Here is a 20539-nt window from a genome sequence, read left to right on the forward strand (position 1 = left end):
ATTAGGGAAATGCACATCAAATACAGATATGAGCTACCACTTCATATCTGTAAGAATGTCAATTATCAAAAATATCAGAAACAACAAATGTTGGCAAGGGATGGAGGAAAAAAACACAAACCCTTATATACTATGGTGGGAAAGTATACTGGTCCAGGCACTATAGAAAAATAGTATGGAGGTTTCTCAAAATATTAAAAACAAAGCTACCATATGATCCAGCAATTCTACACCTATTTATCTTCCCAAAGAATGCAAAAACACGAATTCAAAAGTATATATTTACTCCTATGTTCATTGCAGCACTGTTTACAATATCTAAGATATGGAAACCATCTAAGTGTATAACAACAGTTGAGTGGTTAAAGAAGCTGTGGTATAAATACACAATGGAATACTACTGAGTGATAAAAAATAAATCACATTTTGCCATTTGCAATAATATGGATGGAACTGAAGGGGGTTAGTCTAAGTGAAATAAGTGAGAGGAGAGAGGTAAGTATCAGTTGATTTAATTCATGTGGGGAAATAAAAAACCAAAGCAAACAAACAAAAAGCCATTTGGCTTCTGGCAGCCGAACTGAGATTACCAGAGTGAGGAGTAAAGTAAAAGCAGAGGATAAAGGAGGTCTGATGGATTTTGGAAGAGAATTATTGGTACTTTGATGGTAGGCATTGTGTAATAACATGCATTTGAAAAAGTATGAATCTGCATTCCTAAAACATATACAGTATTGTAAAACAATGTTAACTCAATAAAAAAGAAAAGAAAAGCAGTGTCATAGGAAGGAGAAGAAGCATGTATGCTATGAGAATTTTTTTTGTATAATTACTATAATTAAGCAGCATATTTGTTTGAACTCCCTGGAAATCTGGTAAAAAAAGTAAACCATGCATAACATAGTGATTAGATACTGAAGATCAATAATGTGATAGATGCGTGACACTAAATTCTAGAAATTCCAAGTGTGAGAACTTATAATAATAGAAATGACATCTGATGTCATGGTGAATTTGTAAGCAGTTTCCGTATGGTTGTTGTTTCATTCAGCAAACCTCACTCTATCCAAGTATGTTCTGAAAGGGGCTAAAGGTATGAAGCTGTTGCAGTTTAGAACTATGGTGTCTATATATAACCCATGCATGGATCTTTGGCCCCACACCTGGCTAACAATCCAATTAAGCAGGACACTTCTTGAACTTTTCTTCAGCTAAAGTGAATGTGAGTCAGCAGCTCAGGTGTGGCACCAGGGTTCTGTGTTAAAATGTGTCCCAAGTGAGTGTGATAAATCAATTAGGTTTGGGAACCATGGTCTCAGGTCAGCATTTCCTGCAGAGACTAACAGTTCCATGGGACCGTTAGTAAGTATTTTCAAAAAGAGGAATTTGTTGTCTAGAAAGTACCCCTTCTAGAAATCTTTACAATGCTAATGTATATGGCAAATTTTCAAGATTGTGCGTTATTTTATAAACAAATTTAAGCACAAAATCCAGCACCCCACTCCCCACTAACGTATTCCCTGAGACACACTGGGAGATGTGTCATATTTTGTACATGTTGGAGATGAATAATTTGATATTAAGCTTCTTATGGGAGGGTCCCAAAGGAAACTTGTGGGGAAGGTCGGGATTTTCTTCAAAAAATTATTCTAGATTTCCTCTGAGATTTAGGTATGTGTTTAATTTTGAGTCCATATTTCTAGAGTTTATAGCAGAGTACCTGGCATTACATTTGCTTTTGTTAAATAAATGTGTGGAACTATGGAGATGTGTCCCTTTTAAGCCATAGCATCCTTGGGCAGGATTTTGTCTGTCATGTCTATTGGATTCTCTAACCAACTGTGCCCTCAGTAGTACCCCTTCTGTAGAAGATACTCCCAGGCTAAATGCTAACAGACAAGAACATTCTAGATAAAGATACTGAGGGCTGGGAGGACTCACTGAAAGAGGACATCATGGCTTTCTTCAAATATTTGAAAATAGGCTAAATTTGATCTGTATTGCTCTGGCTTACTAGCAAGTTGACCTTTGAACCCAGTCTCTAACAATGAATTTGGCTTTCAAAATGCGTGCTCTGAAACAGAAAGGAATTCTGCTGCTACTTGATGACCACAGGAATGTGATGGAAGGAATTCTCTCATTGTGTGGGAGGAAGAACCAGACCGCTTAGTTTTCTTTCCATTTAAATTTGATTGATTTTCTAACTCTGTAGAATTCAAGATTCTGTAAACCTGCAGATGGATGCTGATAAGCGAAGGCAGGTTTCCTCAACTGTAAAATTAGGAGGCTGCATTGGAATCTCTTTTTTAATCAGTAGAACTTTTTCTTTTTCAAACAAAGACATACATTGTCTTTTATTATATACAAAATAACTAGAAGTAGAGCTGATTGGAGTTGCCATCCTGAGTGAGTAAACAAGGAACCAGGAGCTCTGTCGTCTTGGCCCCCTTGGGGTTCAAGGACCATTGAGATCCTCAGAAAACACTTCAACTCCTTGAAAACCACTGGGCTAGATAATTTCTGAGTTTGGAAAAAAAAGTCCCTAAAGTTTGGATTTGCATTCCATAGAAAATATTTCAAATATCAAAACAATTTTCAGTTTTTTCGTATTATGGAATGAGAATTTGATGTAATATCCACACAAAATTTTATGTATAATGAAGGCATTCAGAACATGCCTCTCCAAGATGTTTCCCTGTGGCATGTGGATTATTTCAAGAGGAGGCCAGTTGAGGTTCTGCAGGAGAAACTTTTACCACTCCCTTAACTATCAAGGAGAATGAAAATTGAGGGTATTGCTCAGAATTGTAGTTGTCTCCAGAAATAAACTTTTTATTTATTTTTTTGTTTTGTGGTTTTTAATTTCAATTCCTTTGTATCATTTCCTTTTTATCAGAGAAACTTATCTATATAGCAGAGCAAACATGTAACAGAGTATCTGGTCTTCATCATACAAGTTCCCATCTCTCCACTTCCAGCTCCAGATCCCTTATCCCATTCAGGATATATACCCTCATTTCCCAATTTTCCTTACCGAAATTGGAATCCCCATTCTCTATAAAGGATGTAATTAAATCAATCTTTTTCTTCTGCTAATCTTTCTGATGCTGTTTTGATTACTAGAGAAGTCTGAGAAGAGCCTAGAACTATAGAAGGAATTTCCCCTTCTGTCCTTACAATATATCTTTTCCTTGACAACTAGTGGTTGTTGGTTTTAGGTTTACAACAAATGCTTGAGATTTTAAGCAAATTTCTAGGACACTCTAAAAAGCCATAATTGGGAGATGGAATAATTCACTGCAATTATTCAAAATTAACAAATATTTACCAATTAAATTTTGAATATAAAAGCTTATTCACAAAATTCTCTTCCTCAATATGGGCAAAGCTTGCAAGATGTGCTCCAAATTCTTCACAAAATGCTTCAGCTTCTCTCCATGTTCTTTTCATCAGGACTTTTTCACTATGAAATACCTGAGTAGTAGACAAAAAAGAGTTAATGCTGTCATTAATAAGGTGCAGCTGTTTAATTCTTTTTTTTTTTTTTTAAAGATTTATTTATTTATTTATACAGGCACTGGGTACAGTCAGAAGCGAGGGAGGGTGAGAGAATTCACCAGAGCCAGAGCGGGGAATAGAACAGGCAGAGTGATGAAATACACTGCTGAGGGGAGCAGCGGGCGTGCCAGGAGAGGTCTGTTGTACCATATGGGATCCTCGCCACTGGCCGGGGATTGAACCCGGCCGGGGTTTGAACCCGGCTGGGGATCGAACCGGCAATGCAGAGGCTGCGGGCAGCTTCGCAGCCCAGCGCTTAACCGCTGTGCCACCAGGGGAGGCCCACATTTAATTCGTGATAAGAAAATAACAGTAATAATTGTTGTCATTATCCTATATTAAAACCTTGACCCAATAAGGAAAAGAACATTTCTTGAACTAGAATATGCCTAGTCATTGTAAAACTGTGACCTCATTTTTTATTCTCACAATACATTCACGAGTTCATGATAAGCCCGGATTCATAAATAAGCTCCTTGAAGACTTTCCTCCTCTTCCCTTAAATTTCCTGTGATAGGCATATAATTTTTCCCTAATAAATATTTTTAAAGAGATGAGAGTTAAGCTAAGAGAGTTTACAAATCTCGGGACACACAGCTACAAAGAGGCTGAGTAGGATTAGATTTTGTATTTCTTACTTCCAGGATTCATGAATTTCCTCCCACAGGATACCTTCTGATAAATTAGATTGGTTAAGTGATCATGAATCTGGGCTAACCCATAGCAAGAAATATGACCTGGGACTGAAGGCAAGTATATTTCTAGGGGCTTTGGATCTTAGCTTTCCCTAAATCCTCTGTGACTTCTCAGCAGTAGTGGAAAGAAGTCAGTCAAATGGAAGGTCTGCTTCTGACTTTAAGATCAAAGAGGAGGATGGGCCTCCCTGGTGGCACAGAGGGTTGGGATGCAACCTGTGAAGCTATTTGCAGCCACTGCAGCACGGGTTTGATCCTTGGCCAGGGAGGTCACTTCTTGGCCTATTATTCCATGAATTTAATATGTAAGTGTGCATTTTAATTAGGTGCATTCAGTAGGTGTATCAAGCCATATGATACTACAGTCTCTAGAGACAAAGAGGCTGTCTCCATTCTGCTCTGAATGTTCCCATGTTCCAGAGAACTTTCTCCCAGGATTTTAGAAATCTCTAAAACAAACAAAAGACAAAATCACCAAACAAAAACATATTTCCACAAGATTATAGATGCTAACTTAAATTTAGGATCTAAAACCAATTTTCAAATTGACATTTTTCATGCCACACACACACACACACAATCAATGGTATGTGTTTTCATCTTTAGGTGTCTGGCGAGGTGTAAAGGCTATCTTTAGTAGAAGAATGGTATTCCACAGTAAGGGTTTTATTCTTTGGCTTACAAATGATACAGAATTGTGTCATTTCAATACCCAGTGAGTACCTGCCATGTTCATTTGTTATATGTAATAAGAACAATATTGATCAGTCCTCAGGAGGAAGCCTTCAGTAGCACCAGGGACATGTCAATGTTTTGACTTAAAAATTATTTAGGAATATAACTGACATGATAGAGTTAGTATACAAACACTAAGTACATTTTAGTTCTAGGCACTGCTCTGGAATAAAAAAAAAATTGAGATAGTAGGCAAAATTGAAACAATGTCAGTTCCATAGAGGTGCCCATGTAACCTTCTCATTACCTTGAAACAACTGGCCAGGCCAGGCTCTGACTCCCAGTCCAAAAAGCAAGGATGAAAGGGCCATCTTTCTTCATGCTCGGTTTTCTTCTTATTTTCAACTGGCTGCTTGCACAAGGACATTGCCTTAAAGTGTCTACAGTCCTTCACTTCCCAGCGACCAGGCGGATTCTTTCCTCGCATAACAACACAGCCACCACTGTAGCCTGAAAGCAGAAAGCAACACTTTTAATGATGTTCAGATGATCAGAACATTTTGTTTTTGAAAGAAAGCTCCTTAGAGTGTTGAATAATTGACATCTCATAAGGTGAAGGCACCCAAACTAGAACAATAAAGATGAGAAAGGAATGCCTTATTGGCATGTTTATTTCATTTCTCTTCTTCCGGAGAAAAGACTAGGTAATTGGAAAGTAAGAGAAGAAAGACTTCAAAGCCTGAAATTTGGACATTTTGAGCTTTAATGGTAAAGGATGGCAATCAGAACTGTTCCAACTTGGGGCTAAAATATTCTCTGTAACTCATCTAATACCAACATCTCTTTACTTTGAATTACTGAACTTTTTAAGTGTGTCGAGAAAAATTTAACTTACTATTTGTTGAGCACCTATGCTATATGCTGAATATTGAAATGTCATCATGAGAAATCAATGTCAAATATACATTTTAAACATATTTTGCTCTGAGAACTACATTCAACACACAAAAATATATAAATGATGAATTCAGGGTATGCTTCAAGTTATGCAGCAGAAGACAAAACCTCTTATTTGGAGAGTAGAGAAAATGATATACATTTTAAGGGGGCGGTGAAACTCTGGGCATAAGATTAAGGACAAACCTTAGGGGAAAGGACCTTTGGCTATTGACAAAACTTCATTTTATTCTTTGTGCCTGTTTGAGCATTTTGAAACATGAAGCATAATTTTTCCATATGAAAAATTTCCAAGTTAAGAGTCTCAAATTTGTGATGAAATCTTTGCAATTCATATGATAGATTTAAAAAACCTTTAAATTTCAGTGAAAAGTAGTAGAAAATAATCCCATTCTAAAAATATAATAAAAATTGATTAAGAATATATTTCTTTTTTCTTGACTCTGAGGTGATCAATTAATTAAATCAATATTCAACAACAAAAAAACCAACAAAACTTGTGCATCTACATTGCACCAGCCGAGAGCATATATTAGCTGTTAGGGATAGAAGGGCAAAACAATACCCAACTCTTAGCTTAATTTGAGGCACAGACACATAAATGATTAAATGCAATAAACAATGTATGAAGTGTATAGTAAAAGTGTGTTCAAATTTCTGTGGGGAGAACTCACAGGGGTGATGGAATCTGTCTTCAGAAGTCAATAAAGGATGTGCAGGAAGTGACATTTGAGTTGGGTTTTAAAGGATGGAAAGAAAAAGCATTTTCAAGTGATCCTTATAAAAAAGCTAGTGATTATAGATGGAGCATCTGAAGATGTGTGATGATTTTGGACCTCAAGTCACTTTAAAATGTGTCGTCACTTGATACTAGATATTTGTCTTCTTTAATTTCCCTTCAGGAATAATGACTCTACTTTTTTAGATATAGAGTGACTGGCATTATCTTTGTCAGCCACATTTTAGTTGTTTTATGCTCACAGAAACACTGAGTGGGAGATGAAAGAATACAGGAAGACACATACAGAGTATCTCATAAAGGAATGGAAACTAGTTTGTGAAAGAAGAGAAAGAATACGGGAGTTAAAGAACATCCTGTTGTACATCCTGTTTTAGGCATCAGGCATCGTAAGATAGTTCCCATCTGCATGAAATTTACAGTCCAGTATGTGTGTGTACACTATGTGTAAAAGAAGATCACAAAGATGAAAATGATGGGTCTAAACATATAACTATGATTAGAATGACTCACATAGAAGAAAAAGAAGTCAAAAGAGATTGGCCCATAAGAGGCCATTGGCTGGCTCCATTACCCAGAACAGCTATTTAGTGTTAAAGATGGAGTGTTCAAGGCCAGGCAAGAGGAAAAGACTATAGCATGCATCTGTCCCGGCCATGAATGGAGTTTGCAGGTCTGTTGAATGTAATTTTGACAAGCAACTCACACTTGGGCTGAGTCATGAGCAATAAAGTTGATGCTCCATGCTCTGTGCAATGAAATGCGAATGAAATTGAACTGGGGAAATCCTTATGGATACCCAAATGAAATATCAATATACTAATGGAGTTGCTCTATTTGGAAGAGAGGGAAAGCATACACTCCAGTCTGAGTCTTCCTTTCTTCCTCTCCCAGCAGCCTTTGACTTGGAGCCTGAAGTCTGGGGTTCTAGTGCCTGCACCAGTATTTAGTAATTAGAAACTTGAAAATTAATTAATCACAAATGACCTCATTTAGAATATGGGGCTAATAATTCCTTTTCTTTTTCAGGATTGTCATGAACATCAAATGAAATAATGTATTTAAAACATGCTGATAGATATGAAGGGCTGAAACTAACCCTATTATTTTGCTACTATTGTTACTGTCTATTTTCATTATAAAAGCTGAGATTTTATGGCAGTTTTGCCTGCATGTTCAAAGAATTTTTTTAAAAAGCTTGAATCAGCAAGTTTAAAATGTAATATACTTTTTTGTTGGCCTTGCATTTTGTCTTACTTTCCCACATCAGACAGTGATTAAATAGCTTTGGTTTTAGACACTATAGATATTCAACTCATCTTCATTAGTGAAGAAGGAGATGTTTGTGAACGGCTATGAAGATGAAAAGTGCTGCAAGAGTGCTATTGGTATTCTAAAGTGGTTAACTTAATGTAACATTTGACCCAAATTTTAGAGCCTCAGCCCCAAAGAAGCAGTAAAGTTGTGTAATAAAGGGAGGCTGGGCTAAGGGAGATATAAACTGAATTTATAATCCTATATTGTGGGGATGCTTGCAAAGCCAAATTATAAGGGGAGGGTGTGGGAAGGAGCAGAAGTGGTTTTCTTCCCAAAGAAATTGTTCTTAAATCTGATAGCTCATTTCCCATTGGAGAAGAGAAACTATCATACTATTCCTCAGGGGGTGAATCTCACAGTTAAGCCAATTCTCCTTACCTGCTTTACCATCCCTCAACCCCCTTCACTCTCTCCATCATGCTTGAGTGGGAATACTTTTGGTTGGTTAAAAAAAATTCCAAATTCTATTTGACAAAGCTATCTAATCATCAAAAATGAGCTGGGAAAGCCTCCATCTTTAAACTTTCTTGCCAAATACCCCAAAACAAACATACAAAACCCCCCCTTGGTTTGTGACCTCAGGAAAGGAGGCACATCTATAGCTGGGCCTTCAGAACCTCTGGACAATTAATTTACTTGAGTTGTCAATTATTCCTCCATTCCTTAAAATACCCCTCTCACATTCTTAGCTCTCAAGTCTTCCACCCAACTCAGCTTCTCTCTCTGTCCTATTTTCCAAGGAGAATAGTGAATCCAGTGGGGCAGATAGTGAACTTTCAAGGAGGGCTGTATATATGCCCAGTAGGGTGCTAGACAGTTCATAGGTTTTCGTTTTCCTACTTAACTTCAAAAGTTCTTTGAGGCATATGCTAATATCTACATCTTGCCAATGGAAAAACTGAGACACAGAAGTTTAGTGACCAGTCTAAGGGCACAGTAGGTGAGGGTCTGGTCTGAATTTGAAATCAGATTTATTTGACTCTGCCAGGAGATGTCAAGGTACAGAGCAAGTGGGCATTGAGCAAGAAACTGTTGAGTAGATGATTAAGTCTCCCTTTCAAATTATGCTCCTCCATTTTCATGGGCTCTCATTCCTCTGGTCTCATTCTCTCCTTTGTGTGGCCACAGCACTTCCTTGAAGACCTACTATCATAGCTACTCATGATTATTGGAAAATATGGAACTATCCAAAGGATGCCCAGAAATGGACTGTTTGTCTTCATTTTTGTGGTGGTCCATTTCAGAATTCTGATATGCCTTAAAATGCACCAGGCCTGGGCCTCCCTGGTGGCGCAGCGGTTGAGCACTGGGTTGCGAAGCTGCCCACGGCCTCTGCGGTGCTGTTTCAATGCCCAGCTGCTCCCCGGCCACCAGAGGAGGGTCCCACATGGCGCGCAGACCTCTCCTGCCGCCTGCTGCTCCCCTCAGCAGTGTACTTCGTTATTCTGCCTGCTCTGCTCCCCGCTCTGGCTCTGGTGAATTCTCTCACCCTCCCACGCTTCTGACTGTACCCAGTGCTTATATAAATAAATAAAAATAAATAAATCTTTAAAAAAAATGCACCAGGCCTATCTGCTGGCAGGGTTCTCCTTGATGTATGTAGGGACTTTTAAAGAAAACAGATCTGGCGTACTCTACTGGAATCTCATTTTCCTTGTCACTGGCAGAAGGTTCCTGTTCCCATTAACTTAAGAAAACTGGGGTAAATGTGCCCTGAAGTTATCTCATTCCTTATGAGTGAAACACACCTTTTTTCCCCCCACAACATTATCTAGATCTAGAAACAACAAATTTGTCACAGAGACTGTATTATGGAGGGATACAAAATAGAGATCTGAACATGTTCATTTTTTGTTCAGACACCAGTGAAACTCCAGTGTAACTTAGAAACATTTTTTGAATGTCTTAACTAGGATGAACTCACTTATTTTGTTCTTACCATAATGCAGCCTCCAGTTATTTTGAATATTTAATCTAAGTACAAAGCAAATTTTAGTTTCTGATGCATTAGCTTTTCCCTCAGTGAGAAAAGTTCTATTTATCATTCTTTCCTTTAATCAGTGGCACTAGTTAAGTATGGATCAAACTGTTTTTCTTGTTTTACCTGAACAGTTACTTCTATTAAAATACCAAATGCCATAGTTTCTTTATTATTATTGTGTTAATAACAATAGAATTTCCTGGTATTTTGAGATTAGGGGATTTTGGCATGAAAGGAAATGTGAATAGATGATAGGTTAAGTAAAATCCTTGTAGTCCTGAATTTGAATCCAAAGTATCAGTTTGAAGTCAAGAAGTATTTTATCTTACACCCACCACATTCTCTCTCTCTCTCTCTCTCTCTCTCTCTCTCTTTCTCTCTCTCTCTCTCTTTCCAGCTTTCCAGTTCTGTCAACTGACATGACCTGGAAACCAACAAGCAATGAGTATGTCTGTGCCAGATTGTGATACTGAAATAATACCATTTCCCATTAAAATGAGCCAATGATACTTCTTTAAAGTATCAATGTTTCTCAGTCTAGAGTACAAATGTAAGTCTTGTCACTAATAGCAAGGAAGTGATCAGTGACAACTAGAGCCACATTAAATGGTCTCAGGATGTAGTCTTTGGAGAGATTTTAATTTCCACTAAAGAGGATAATAATTGAAATAGATTAAAATACATCAAATATATTTAAAACCTTATTTCATAGTAATGTTTTATAAATCCCCCAAACCTGATCAATTACTATTTGAGGATGCTAATGACACGTAATCATTTCAAAACAATGTAGAGAATTAAGCATTTACTCTCTCTTTCTGATAAAAACTATAACAGAAGATAACCAAAAATTGATGGAGGGAAATCACCTCTTTATAGAAATATCCTAGCTATACAAAAGGAAGCCTTTAATGAGTCAGTGGACCTAGGCATTGATCAATAATAGCTGCTAATATTACAAGAGCAAGAACATTAGACATTTTATGCCACCAGATAGGGCATACAACTAGCTAGCTACTAAATATTTTTTCAAAAAAAATAATAAAATCTTAACTTCTAAAACTTCTAAAAAATGTTAATCGTATGGAAAATAGGGAGGATAGAGTAACACATTAAACAATATATGGGGATAATTAAAAAGGTCAGACATAGAAACTCTGCAGGACAAACAACCCATTTGCATTAATGGGTTTAATATTTTAAAAATTTAAGAAAAAAAAGGTAGGGCAAAGAAGAGGGAAACCTAGAACTTAAAATAGACTTCAAGATCTATCTACCCTCTGCAGTGGGTGAATAGGGGATCCTGGCTCACATAGACTGGAAAATACATTATCATATATTATTTGTGAGTCATTCAGAAAGTTGAGCATGGATTGATTTCTAATGTTATGGCATTATAGTTAATTACATCTAGGTGTCATAATTGTATTATACTCATGTCTTTTAAAAAGGAATCTGTCTTTTAGAGACAATACTGAAATATTCATGGAAGAAACAATGTCTGGGATTTGTTGTGAAAAAATATGGGAAGTTGGGGGAGTAGGCTTGGATTTAGAGGAGACACTAGTAATGATGAGTTGATAATTGATGACACTAAGTGATGGGTAGATAGAGTTCATTATACAGTTTGGAAAACATTATACAAAGTTGAAAAAATGAAAGAATTATAATCCTACCACCAATTAATATTTTGATGGTATGGCCTGAGGTGGGAGCCTAAATTGAGCTTATAAAAAGTTGCAGATTTCCTGTTCAGTGGTCAATTTATATAGACAGTCTGGGCTGGATTAAGATTCTGACATAGGGACCAAGCTAATGGATTCTCTTGTGACAGGCAAGGGGAAAAATGTGATTTAGTGTGGCGTTTCTGCAAACTGCAATTTAAAAGAAAAAGGGAAATGTAGGGGCTTTTATATTGCCATTTTCTTCAAAAAAGATTTACATTTTCATCTTATTCAGAGACAATTTACTCAATGTCAATCAGCACAAGCAGCAAAACTGAACATCATGGTATTATTTTTGCTTCAGGGAAAAGAAAAAGAGTAGTGCCACTCAAATAAATTACAGCAGAAACTTATGAATGACAAGGAGCTCTGCATCAATTCCAGATTTTAGACATCCAAATATGCCCCTAGGAAGGTAGCATTAAAAGCCAAGAATTTTGTCTACTCAAAATGTATTAATTTATTTTGACAGGTATAGACATTCCTAACAAAATTCCAAAGTATATTAGAAATGATAACCGAGCTCTTTTTTCAGTCATAGTATAACATGGAACTTCACTATTTTCTGTATTTTAATATATTCATAGATTTTTCAAATGAAAGGGTTGTTTATTGAGTGAATTGTGATATTTCTTGTTTAGAGCAATGCAAATTTAGCAGCTTTTACACAAATTTCTTAAACCAATGTTTATACATAAAGTATAATTTGTCTTTTTTGAATATAATGTGTCTTAATTTCACCTTGCAAATGTCTTTAGAAAGTACAATTAGAAAAACTATATAATTTAGAAGATTTTAAATGCGCAGCAAAATTGAGCAGAAAGTACAGAATTGTCTTTTACCCCATCTCCATATAATTCAGAACTTCCCCTGTTGGGGAAGTTGACATCCCATACCACAATGGTGTATTTTTTTTTTTATTAAAACTGATGAAACTGTGTTGATATATTATCACCCACAGTCCATGATTTATGTTAGCATCATTTTTGGTTTTACACATTCTGTGGGTGTGGACAAATATATGATGACATATACATATATGTATGTATTTATATGTGTATAATCACACACATACACCATTGTGGTGGATATATGAATATAAAATATATCGTTTCAAAGCCTGCTTACTTAATAGTTGTATATTTTCTTTGTTTAAGGTCTTTTCTACATTTTTAAATTAGGTTCTTTTATATTGCTGAATTTTAAGAGTTCTTTGGATATTTTGGATAACAGTCCTTTATCAGATAAGTTTTTGCAAATATTTTTCTTTTGGTCTTAGTTTGTCTTTTTGTTCTCTTGTCATTCTCAGAGCAGAAGTGTTTATTTATTGTTATCATCAATTAATCATCAATTATTATCACCAATTATTTCTTTCATGGATTGAGCCTTTTGAATTGTATCTAAGTCATTGGTATATGCAAGCACATCTAGGTTTTCCATTATGCTACCTTCTAGGACTGTTACAGTTTTGTACTTTATATTTAGGTTTATGATCTATTTTGAGTAAGATCTGTGTGTCGATTCTTTGTTTTTGCATGTGGATGTCAAGTTGTTCCAGGACCACTTGTTGAAGAGTATCATTTTTTTCTGTTGTATTACCTTTGCTTTTTTGTCAAAGTTCAGCTGACTGTATGTTGGTCCATTTCTGTACTCTCCTATTCCATTGATTTTGTCTATGTTTTGCCACCGTTTTGATTACTGTAACTTTATATTAAGTCTTGAAGTCAGGTAGTGCTAGTCCTTTAACTATGTCCTTTTCCTTAATAGTGAGTTGGTTATTTTGGGTCTTTTGCCTTGCCATATAAACTTAGAATCAATTTCCCAGCATCCACAAGATAATGTGCTGTGATTTTGATTGGGATAATGCTGTTCTATCGATCAATTTTTGAAGAACTACAATCTTGGTAATATTGAGTCTTCTTATCCATGAACATGGAATAGCCCCCCACTTATTTAGTTCTTTAAAGTTTTTTTCATTAAAATTTGTAAATTTCCTCATATAGATTTTGTACATAGTTTGTTAGTTTTACCTAAGAATTTCATTTTGCTGGGTACTGAATGGTAATTTGTTTTAACTTTATATTATACTTGTTCATTTCCCATATATAGGAAAGTGATTAATTTTTGTACATTAACTTGTATCCTGCAATACTGCTACAATCACTTATTAGTTTCAGGAATTTCTTTAATGATTCTTTTGGATATTTTATGAAGATGATCATGGAGTGGGGGGATTACTTTAGGATGTAGAAAAATGACTTTCTGCTAATAAAGGTATGTGTAGTCTTGAGCAAGGAACTTATACCTTGAAACTGTTAAATGATTCATATTTTAAAATGACCAGTCATATGTCACCCTTGAGAACCTGTGGTATTTATTTAGTTGAGTTAAGCATTAAGAAAACTTTGGTAGAATCTATAGAGGTAGACCAAGGAGTGGTAGGAATTTGGGGTAAAGACAGCAAGAGAGAAAGGTGGTGTTACATATAGGCTCCTACTCACGGGGCTGGTATGTATTCCAGTATGTGTACTGCACCGGCTCAGACTTCTGCCCTGCTGTCTTCCAAGTATATTCTCCTGTATTGTTTTGGTCTTGAAGAGCTATCCAAAAATAACTGTCCTTCGTTTTTACCACACTACTGATTAAACTGATCATAAAAGCCTGTTCAAACCTAAAAAGGGGAAAAGGAAATGGTTATAGTAAATTTCTGGGAATACAAATATGTCATTAAAATGTAATGAGGTACCCAGAATGGCAGTTATCATGAATTCTTTAGAATACGGAGCAGAAAAATACCTAAAGACCTGAACATTACTAATAAGTGACCAATGTCAGTGCAATTCCCAGAAATACATAAGTGAGGAAATTTGATTGTCACAGACAAGGCTTAATTCTTTTAAGGAATGGTTTCTGGCTCCAGTATCAGAGTGTAGGTGGTAAAGTCCACAAAGTTGCAATACATTTATTGGAACAAGGTGTACCCTATTTTGTAATTAGGCCACACAGCATACAATATGCCATAATTTGTGTGAGGTGGGTGGCTGCCAGTGGGGAGGAAAAAGGGTATTGTGCTTTTTCGAATGAGGATCTGCCAACATAGAACAGACACTCATCCACTCACCACATTTGCCCTGTGAGAAGGAAACAAAGATTGGAATAGCAATTGTATATCTCCCAAGTGAATTTGTTCTCAGGCATTCGGTGCCCTTGGCTTATTCTAATGTTTTCAGATGTGTGTATTCACTGGGAATAATTTTTGAAACCTAGCGATTAATCCGGGGAAATATGCCCACTTATATTTCCCCCTAAAAGTGCCATGAATTAGTGTTTATTGCTTGGTGATTGTGACCCTTTTCCACCATGAATGATCTAAAGCAGAGTCTACAAAACTTGTAAATATACTTCCACATGAGTACTAACTGCAAAAACATGAGTATTCAATCTTAACTAGAACACTGAAATTCCAAGCTAAGTTGGAAACTATCTTGAAAAAGTCATTTTCAACACATAAAAAGTTTGAGAAACATTTCAAATAGCAGTGAATTTTGGCCAGATCTGCTGAAACAATGGGAAAGGAAAGGGCTGATGAAATTACCCAGGAAAGCTAAAGAGAACATGAATTAGAATTTTTTCATCCAATTTTTAATTTTTTTCATTACCATGCATGCTTAACTTGTTAAGGGAAGCAAAAATTCAATGTGGCCATTGAAGAGTAGGGGATTTTCAAAGGAATAGGGGAGGAAAAGAGAAAGGAACACTATGAACATCACTAGCAATGTTTTGTGATCTTGGCCAACTATGATACTCATCTTTGTAGATCATATGGATTTTCCTCATGCTTTACTAAGTATTTTCTGTAGCTACTCTAGTAATTATCTAAATAGCATACATTTAAAACACAGTCAAAATTGGAAGTGTTCTTTTTGAACCAGCTTGCTGTGGTAGAACGTTATGTAAATATGCTTCAAAAAAAGAAGGTATATAAAGCTAAATACTGTGTAGAAGCTATTGTCATTTACCTTACAGTGCCATTTACCTTACACTCTGCTCACAGTGTTGGTTCTAAACCCAGGGTGCATTGCTAGTTCTTCCATTACCTTGTATACTGGCATTTGTTGCAAAATGAGAGTAAAGGAGGGAGGAGATACTTGCCTGAGAACCTGGTCACTGGTATCATTATTTATGGCAACATTTTGCTTTTTGCTTTTATCCCTTGCTGGTTTTAGATTTAGTCTGCAATAATTATAACTCTTATCCATGTTTATTACTGCTTAAAACAATAGAAACCTGGTTTTTGAATTGGCAAGTATAGCTTTAAATGGTTGCATATGATACTCATAAATCAAATCCTAAAACCTACAAATCATGATAGAACTCTAGCTTTCTTGGTCCAGTTTAGAAGATGGCATTGTTAATAAAGAAATTCAGCAAATGTCTTCCTTTTCAACAATATTATTCTAAGAAATTAACTTGGATAAGACAGCATGCAATCTCTAGAGTGTGTATTTCCAACTGTAAAGAAACAAGGGAACATTTTATATTCTTTACCACTCACAATTTGGTTTCAAATACTATAAGGATTATAAAAACTCTGGCTTATGATAATAGAGATGCCATTTTAAGTCTTTTGTACTTCTCTGTTTTAGAATTATTCATCTGAAAATATTCCAGAAAATCTTAATATCTTTTGTCTGATTTCACTGAGGTTATTTAAGTCAAATGTTCTTTTAGGGTAGAAAGTTGCCATTTGTATACATTTTTATCTTATTATTTGAAGCAGTATAACATGTTATCTCTAAGGAATTCAGTAAAGTAAAAATTGTTTGTTTTTCTTTAGAAAAACAAAATATTTTACTTGGGTATATCCACTTATAAAGTCAGATTTTTGTAGGGGAACATTTTTTTTTTATTGATTAAGACATTAACTTTTTTAATTGTACTTTATTATTGATGTAATGTTGCTTTACAACACTGTGTATAATTTATGGGCATAAGTTCAAACCACTTTAGATGAGTATTACCACACCACATGCACCAATTTTTCCAGTCAAGTAAGAAACCAAATGTGCAATTTTAGTGCAAACAAGAAAAAAAAATTGAACTTCCATCAATTTGACAGGAAAGTGTTATTCATAGTTTTAAACACTAAATTTATATGAAAATGCAATTTGAAAGTAGTAATATATTTTTTGGCATACATAGACAAAACTTCACTATGAAAGAAACATTTCAAAAGATGCATACTTCAAAAGGAGGTGTTTTATACTTGTATCTCTAGTTGAGTACTTTATTTCTTCATTGATTTGAAAAAAATGTATATTTCTTATCTGTGAACACATAGTTCTTAGCACAGACAGCTGTACAAAAAGAATTGTGCTTGTTTTACTGAAAATTAGAGATTAAAAAAAAGTAATGCACTGGAAGTAGCTTCACTTGAGACCTATTTCAGTGGGGAAAACAAAACAGTGGTTATATTATATATAGTGATCAGGTTTTGTAGGGGGAACTCAGCTGTGAACTGGTAATGCAACTGAATCCCCCCCAACCCCCATGTGGAGGGTGTTCAGTGGACTACAGTAGAGGACTATCTTACCTTACACCATTGATAAAATTAATTCACAAAGATTCTAAAGACCTAAATGTAAGAGCTAAAACTATAAAACTCTTAGAAGAATAGATAGGGGGAAAGTTTTGTGACATTTAATTTGGCAGTAATTTCGATTAACTCCAAAGGCAGGGACTACAGAATAAGAAGTGGATAAACTGAATTTAATAAAACTGAACATGTTTTGCATATCAAAGGACACTGTCAACAGTGTGAAAAGGGTGATGTGGTATGGTGACATACATCTGAATGGGTGAGATTCAGTAACAGAATTGTTAAGATATTGATGCTAAATATGTATTTGATAAAGGGTTAATATTCAGAATATATAAAGAATTTCTACAACCTAGCAACAGAGAACAAACACTGCAATTTAAAAATGGACATAGGACTCAAAAAGATATTTATTCAAAGAAATATACAGATGCCAACAAGCACATGAAAAGATGCTCAATATCATTAATGATTAGGGAAATGAAAATCAAAAGCACAGTGAGGTACTAGTCACCCAAAGGATGACTATTATAAAAATCAAACCCAACAACAAAGTACAAGTGTCGGCCAGGATATGCAGTGACAGGAATCTTTGTGAACTGCTGGCAGAAATGTAGAGTGGTGCAGCTGCTATGGAAATCAGTATGCAGGTTGCTCAAAAAATTAAAAATACAATTTTTGATCCAGAAATTCCACTCCTGGGTATATTACCCCACAGAATGAAAGGAGGTAGTCAAAAGATATTTGTACTTTCATATTCATGGCAGAATTATTCACAGTAGCTAATAGGTGAAAGCATCTTGTGCCTGTTCATGGATAAATAGATAAAATGTGTTATATTATGGAATATTCTTCAGCCTTAAAAAAGGAAGGTAATTCTGCATACTCTACAGCATGAATTAACCTGAAGGATATTAGACTGTACAAGTACAAGGATATTTTGTACAAATACAAAAGGAGACAACTACTGTATGGTTCCACTTACGAGATAACTAGAGTAGTTAACTTCATAGAGACAGAAAATAGAATGGTAGTTGGCAGAGGCTGGGGGCAGGAAAAAGAAGGAGCTATTTTTTAATGGGTAGAGAATTTCAATTTGGGAAATTGACTAAAGTCTCAGAGATGGGTGGTGGTGATTGTTGCACAATAATATGAATGTACTTAACGCCATTGAACTATTAAAAATGGTTAAAATGATCAACTTTATATTACATACTTTACTACAACTAAAAGATAACTGCAGAAGTTTTTGGGGTGTGTGGACGTTGGAGGTAAGTGGCAGAGTTGTAAAAATGCTTGAAAAATATCCACATTTAAACATAAGAGAATATGAGTTATTGCAGGATTTTTCACTTTTGGCAACACAAAATCAAATGTCTTCTGAATTATTTTGTACCAAATATCCCATGGCTGACTGATTCAAGATGTTGATATACATGCTTTTAGACAATTTTCCATGGTAACTTTGGAACTATGGTTTTCAATTCACGCTCTGTATGGAGAGCAAAGTAGCTAGGCCTGCAAAAAATTTTGTAGCACTAAACAAATAAAATTGTTATTCAGCAATAAGGATCTGTTTTTCTTTCCCTTTCTATTCCACAAAGTGTTAAAAGTCCTAGACCAAGAGCAGTTGCCCCCTAACAAAAGAAATAAGTAATTTGTAGCAGGTGGTTCTAATTGTGCCCATCAAACCTGTCGCTCAATTGTGCAGAAGAGTGGAAAATCAATTAGCAACTACAAGCTTGGGTACTGGTGAGTGACAGGAGTATCTTAACTCAAACAGGAAATCAGTAATGGAAGCAAAGGATTAGTGAGGCTGCTAGTGGACACTCTTGGATCTGAGGAAACCTTCCATTTACTGCCCAACCTTCTCAGACAAAAGATGCTGTTGAAAAATGTTTCACAGTGTGGATCTTTGTTTCCTACTTGATAATGTCTAGATAAGTAAAAATCGAGAGCATGATGCCTTTTCTTCCCTCAACTTCCATGTCCCTTGTTGGAGCCTCTGCTTTGGATGTAAACATGTTTGCAGCGTAACATGAATGGCATGCTTGCATGCTGGGAAGGATGTTTCCCGGGGCTAGTGTATCGCACTGCTGGGGCGTGGCTGTATCACACTGCTGGGACTTGGCTGCTGACCAAGTTGCAGGCCAGGTCCACTAGGAGGGGCTGGGAGGTAGAAGATGTGACAAAAACAAACTTGGCTATGCCCTAGTTCTGCTTTAGAGTTGGACAACACATTAGTATTGGCTATTGTATACAATTTATCAAAGGAAAAGTTGAAAGTATTCCATCATGCCTTGATCTAGTTTTGGTGGAAAATGAAACAGAATGGATTTTTCTCCCAGATACTTTTTATCATTTTCAAGAGATCCCCAAAGTGTTCTTAGAAAATGAAGAGTTTGACCTTTAACAAATTTCTACCTTACTTGGGTCACATTGACACTATGACTTGTCTGTAATATCACTTTTGCGTTTGTCCAGTTGTTGTTATTATACCTTCTCCACTTGTTTCATGTATTGTGTTGTATCTCTTCAGGTGCTGGCCTGCAAGTAACACCTAGACAACTACTCCACGCCATTCATTTCTGTGCAGCATGCCATTGTTTGACCTGATGCCTCCCACAAGGCAGGTATTGAATAGTTTTCTAATAAATTCTTTTTTAAGATTTATTTATTTATGCATAACAAGGACTGGGGTGTAGGCCAGAGGTGCGGAGAGGTTAGAGGATTCACCAGAGATACAGTGGGGAGCAGAATAGGTGGATTGACCGAAATACACTGCTGAGGGGAGCAGCGGGCGAGTCAGGAGAGGTCTGCTGTGCCATGTGGGTCACCTCCCTGGCTGGGGATCGAACTCGTGCTACAGTGTCTGTGGATAGCTTCACAATGCTGTCTTAACCCCTTACACCACCAGGGAGGCCCCGCTTTTCTAATAAATTCTTAACTTGATAAGTTGTGTGGTCAGGTAGTATATGAAAAGTTACACTCAATGACTATTACCCCAAAAAAGAAAAGGTGAAACAATTAGACTTATGTTCTTCAGTGAAAAATATAATGAAACTGTAATTAACAAAAGAGTGCTTCATTGGTCAGGTTCCTGAATAAAGGCCAATGTTGACTCACTGATTGAAGGACATCCAAGGTAGAAACCTTTTGTGTAGGTTAACAGATTGAGGATAAAGGCTTTCTTCTGCAGGGTGGTTATTCTGCAGAGGAGAAAGGTAGAACTAAAAATGCTGAGATGCATCAAAAGTGGGATGGACTGAGCATAAAATATTTCTTTGGTCAATT

General features: G+C 36.0%; 1 protein-coding gene across 1 annotated transcript in view; it reads right to left on the reverse strand.

The window, feature by feature from the left end:
- The window catches only part of PLA2R1 (phospholipase A2 receptor 1), a 100460-nt gene that overhangs the window by 34482 nt on the left and 45439 nt on the right, over positions 1–20539 (reverse strand). Inside the window, exons 11-13 of the mRNA XM_037523407.2 lie at positions 14148–14317; positions 5236–5438; positions 3329–3474 (exon numbers count right to left, since the gene is read on the reverse strand). Coding sequence (XP_037379304.1) covers positions 3329–3474; positions 5236–5438; positions 14148–14317 — 519 coding nt within the window. The remainder of the gene's footprint in view (positions 1–3328; positions 3475–5235; positions 5439–14147; positions 14318–20539) is intronic.

The sequence above is a fragment of the Talpa occidentalis genome, unplaced genomic scaffold, assembly GCF_014898055.3.
Source record: "Talpa occidentalis isolate TD23 unplaced genomic scaffold, MPIMG_talOcc4v2.1 talOcc4.3, whole genome shotgun sequence".
NCBI lineage: Eukaryota > Metazoa > Chordata > Mammalia > Eulipotyphla > Talpidae > Talpa > Talpa occidentalis.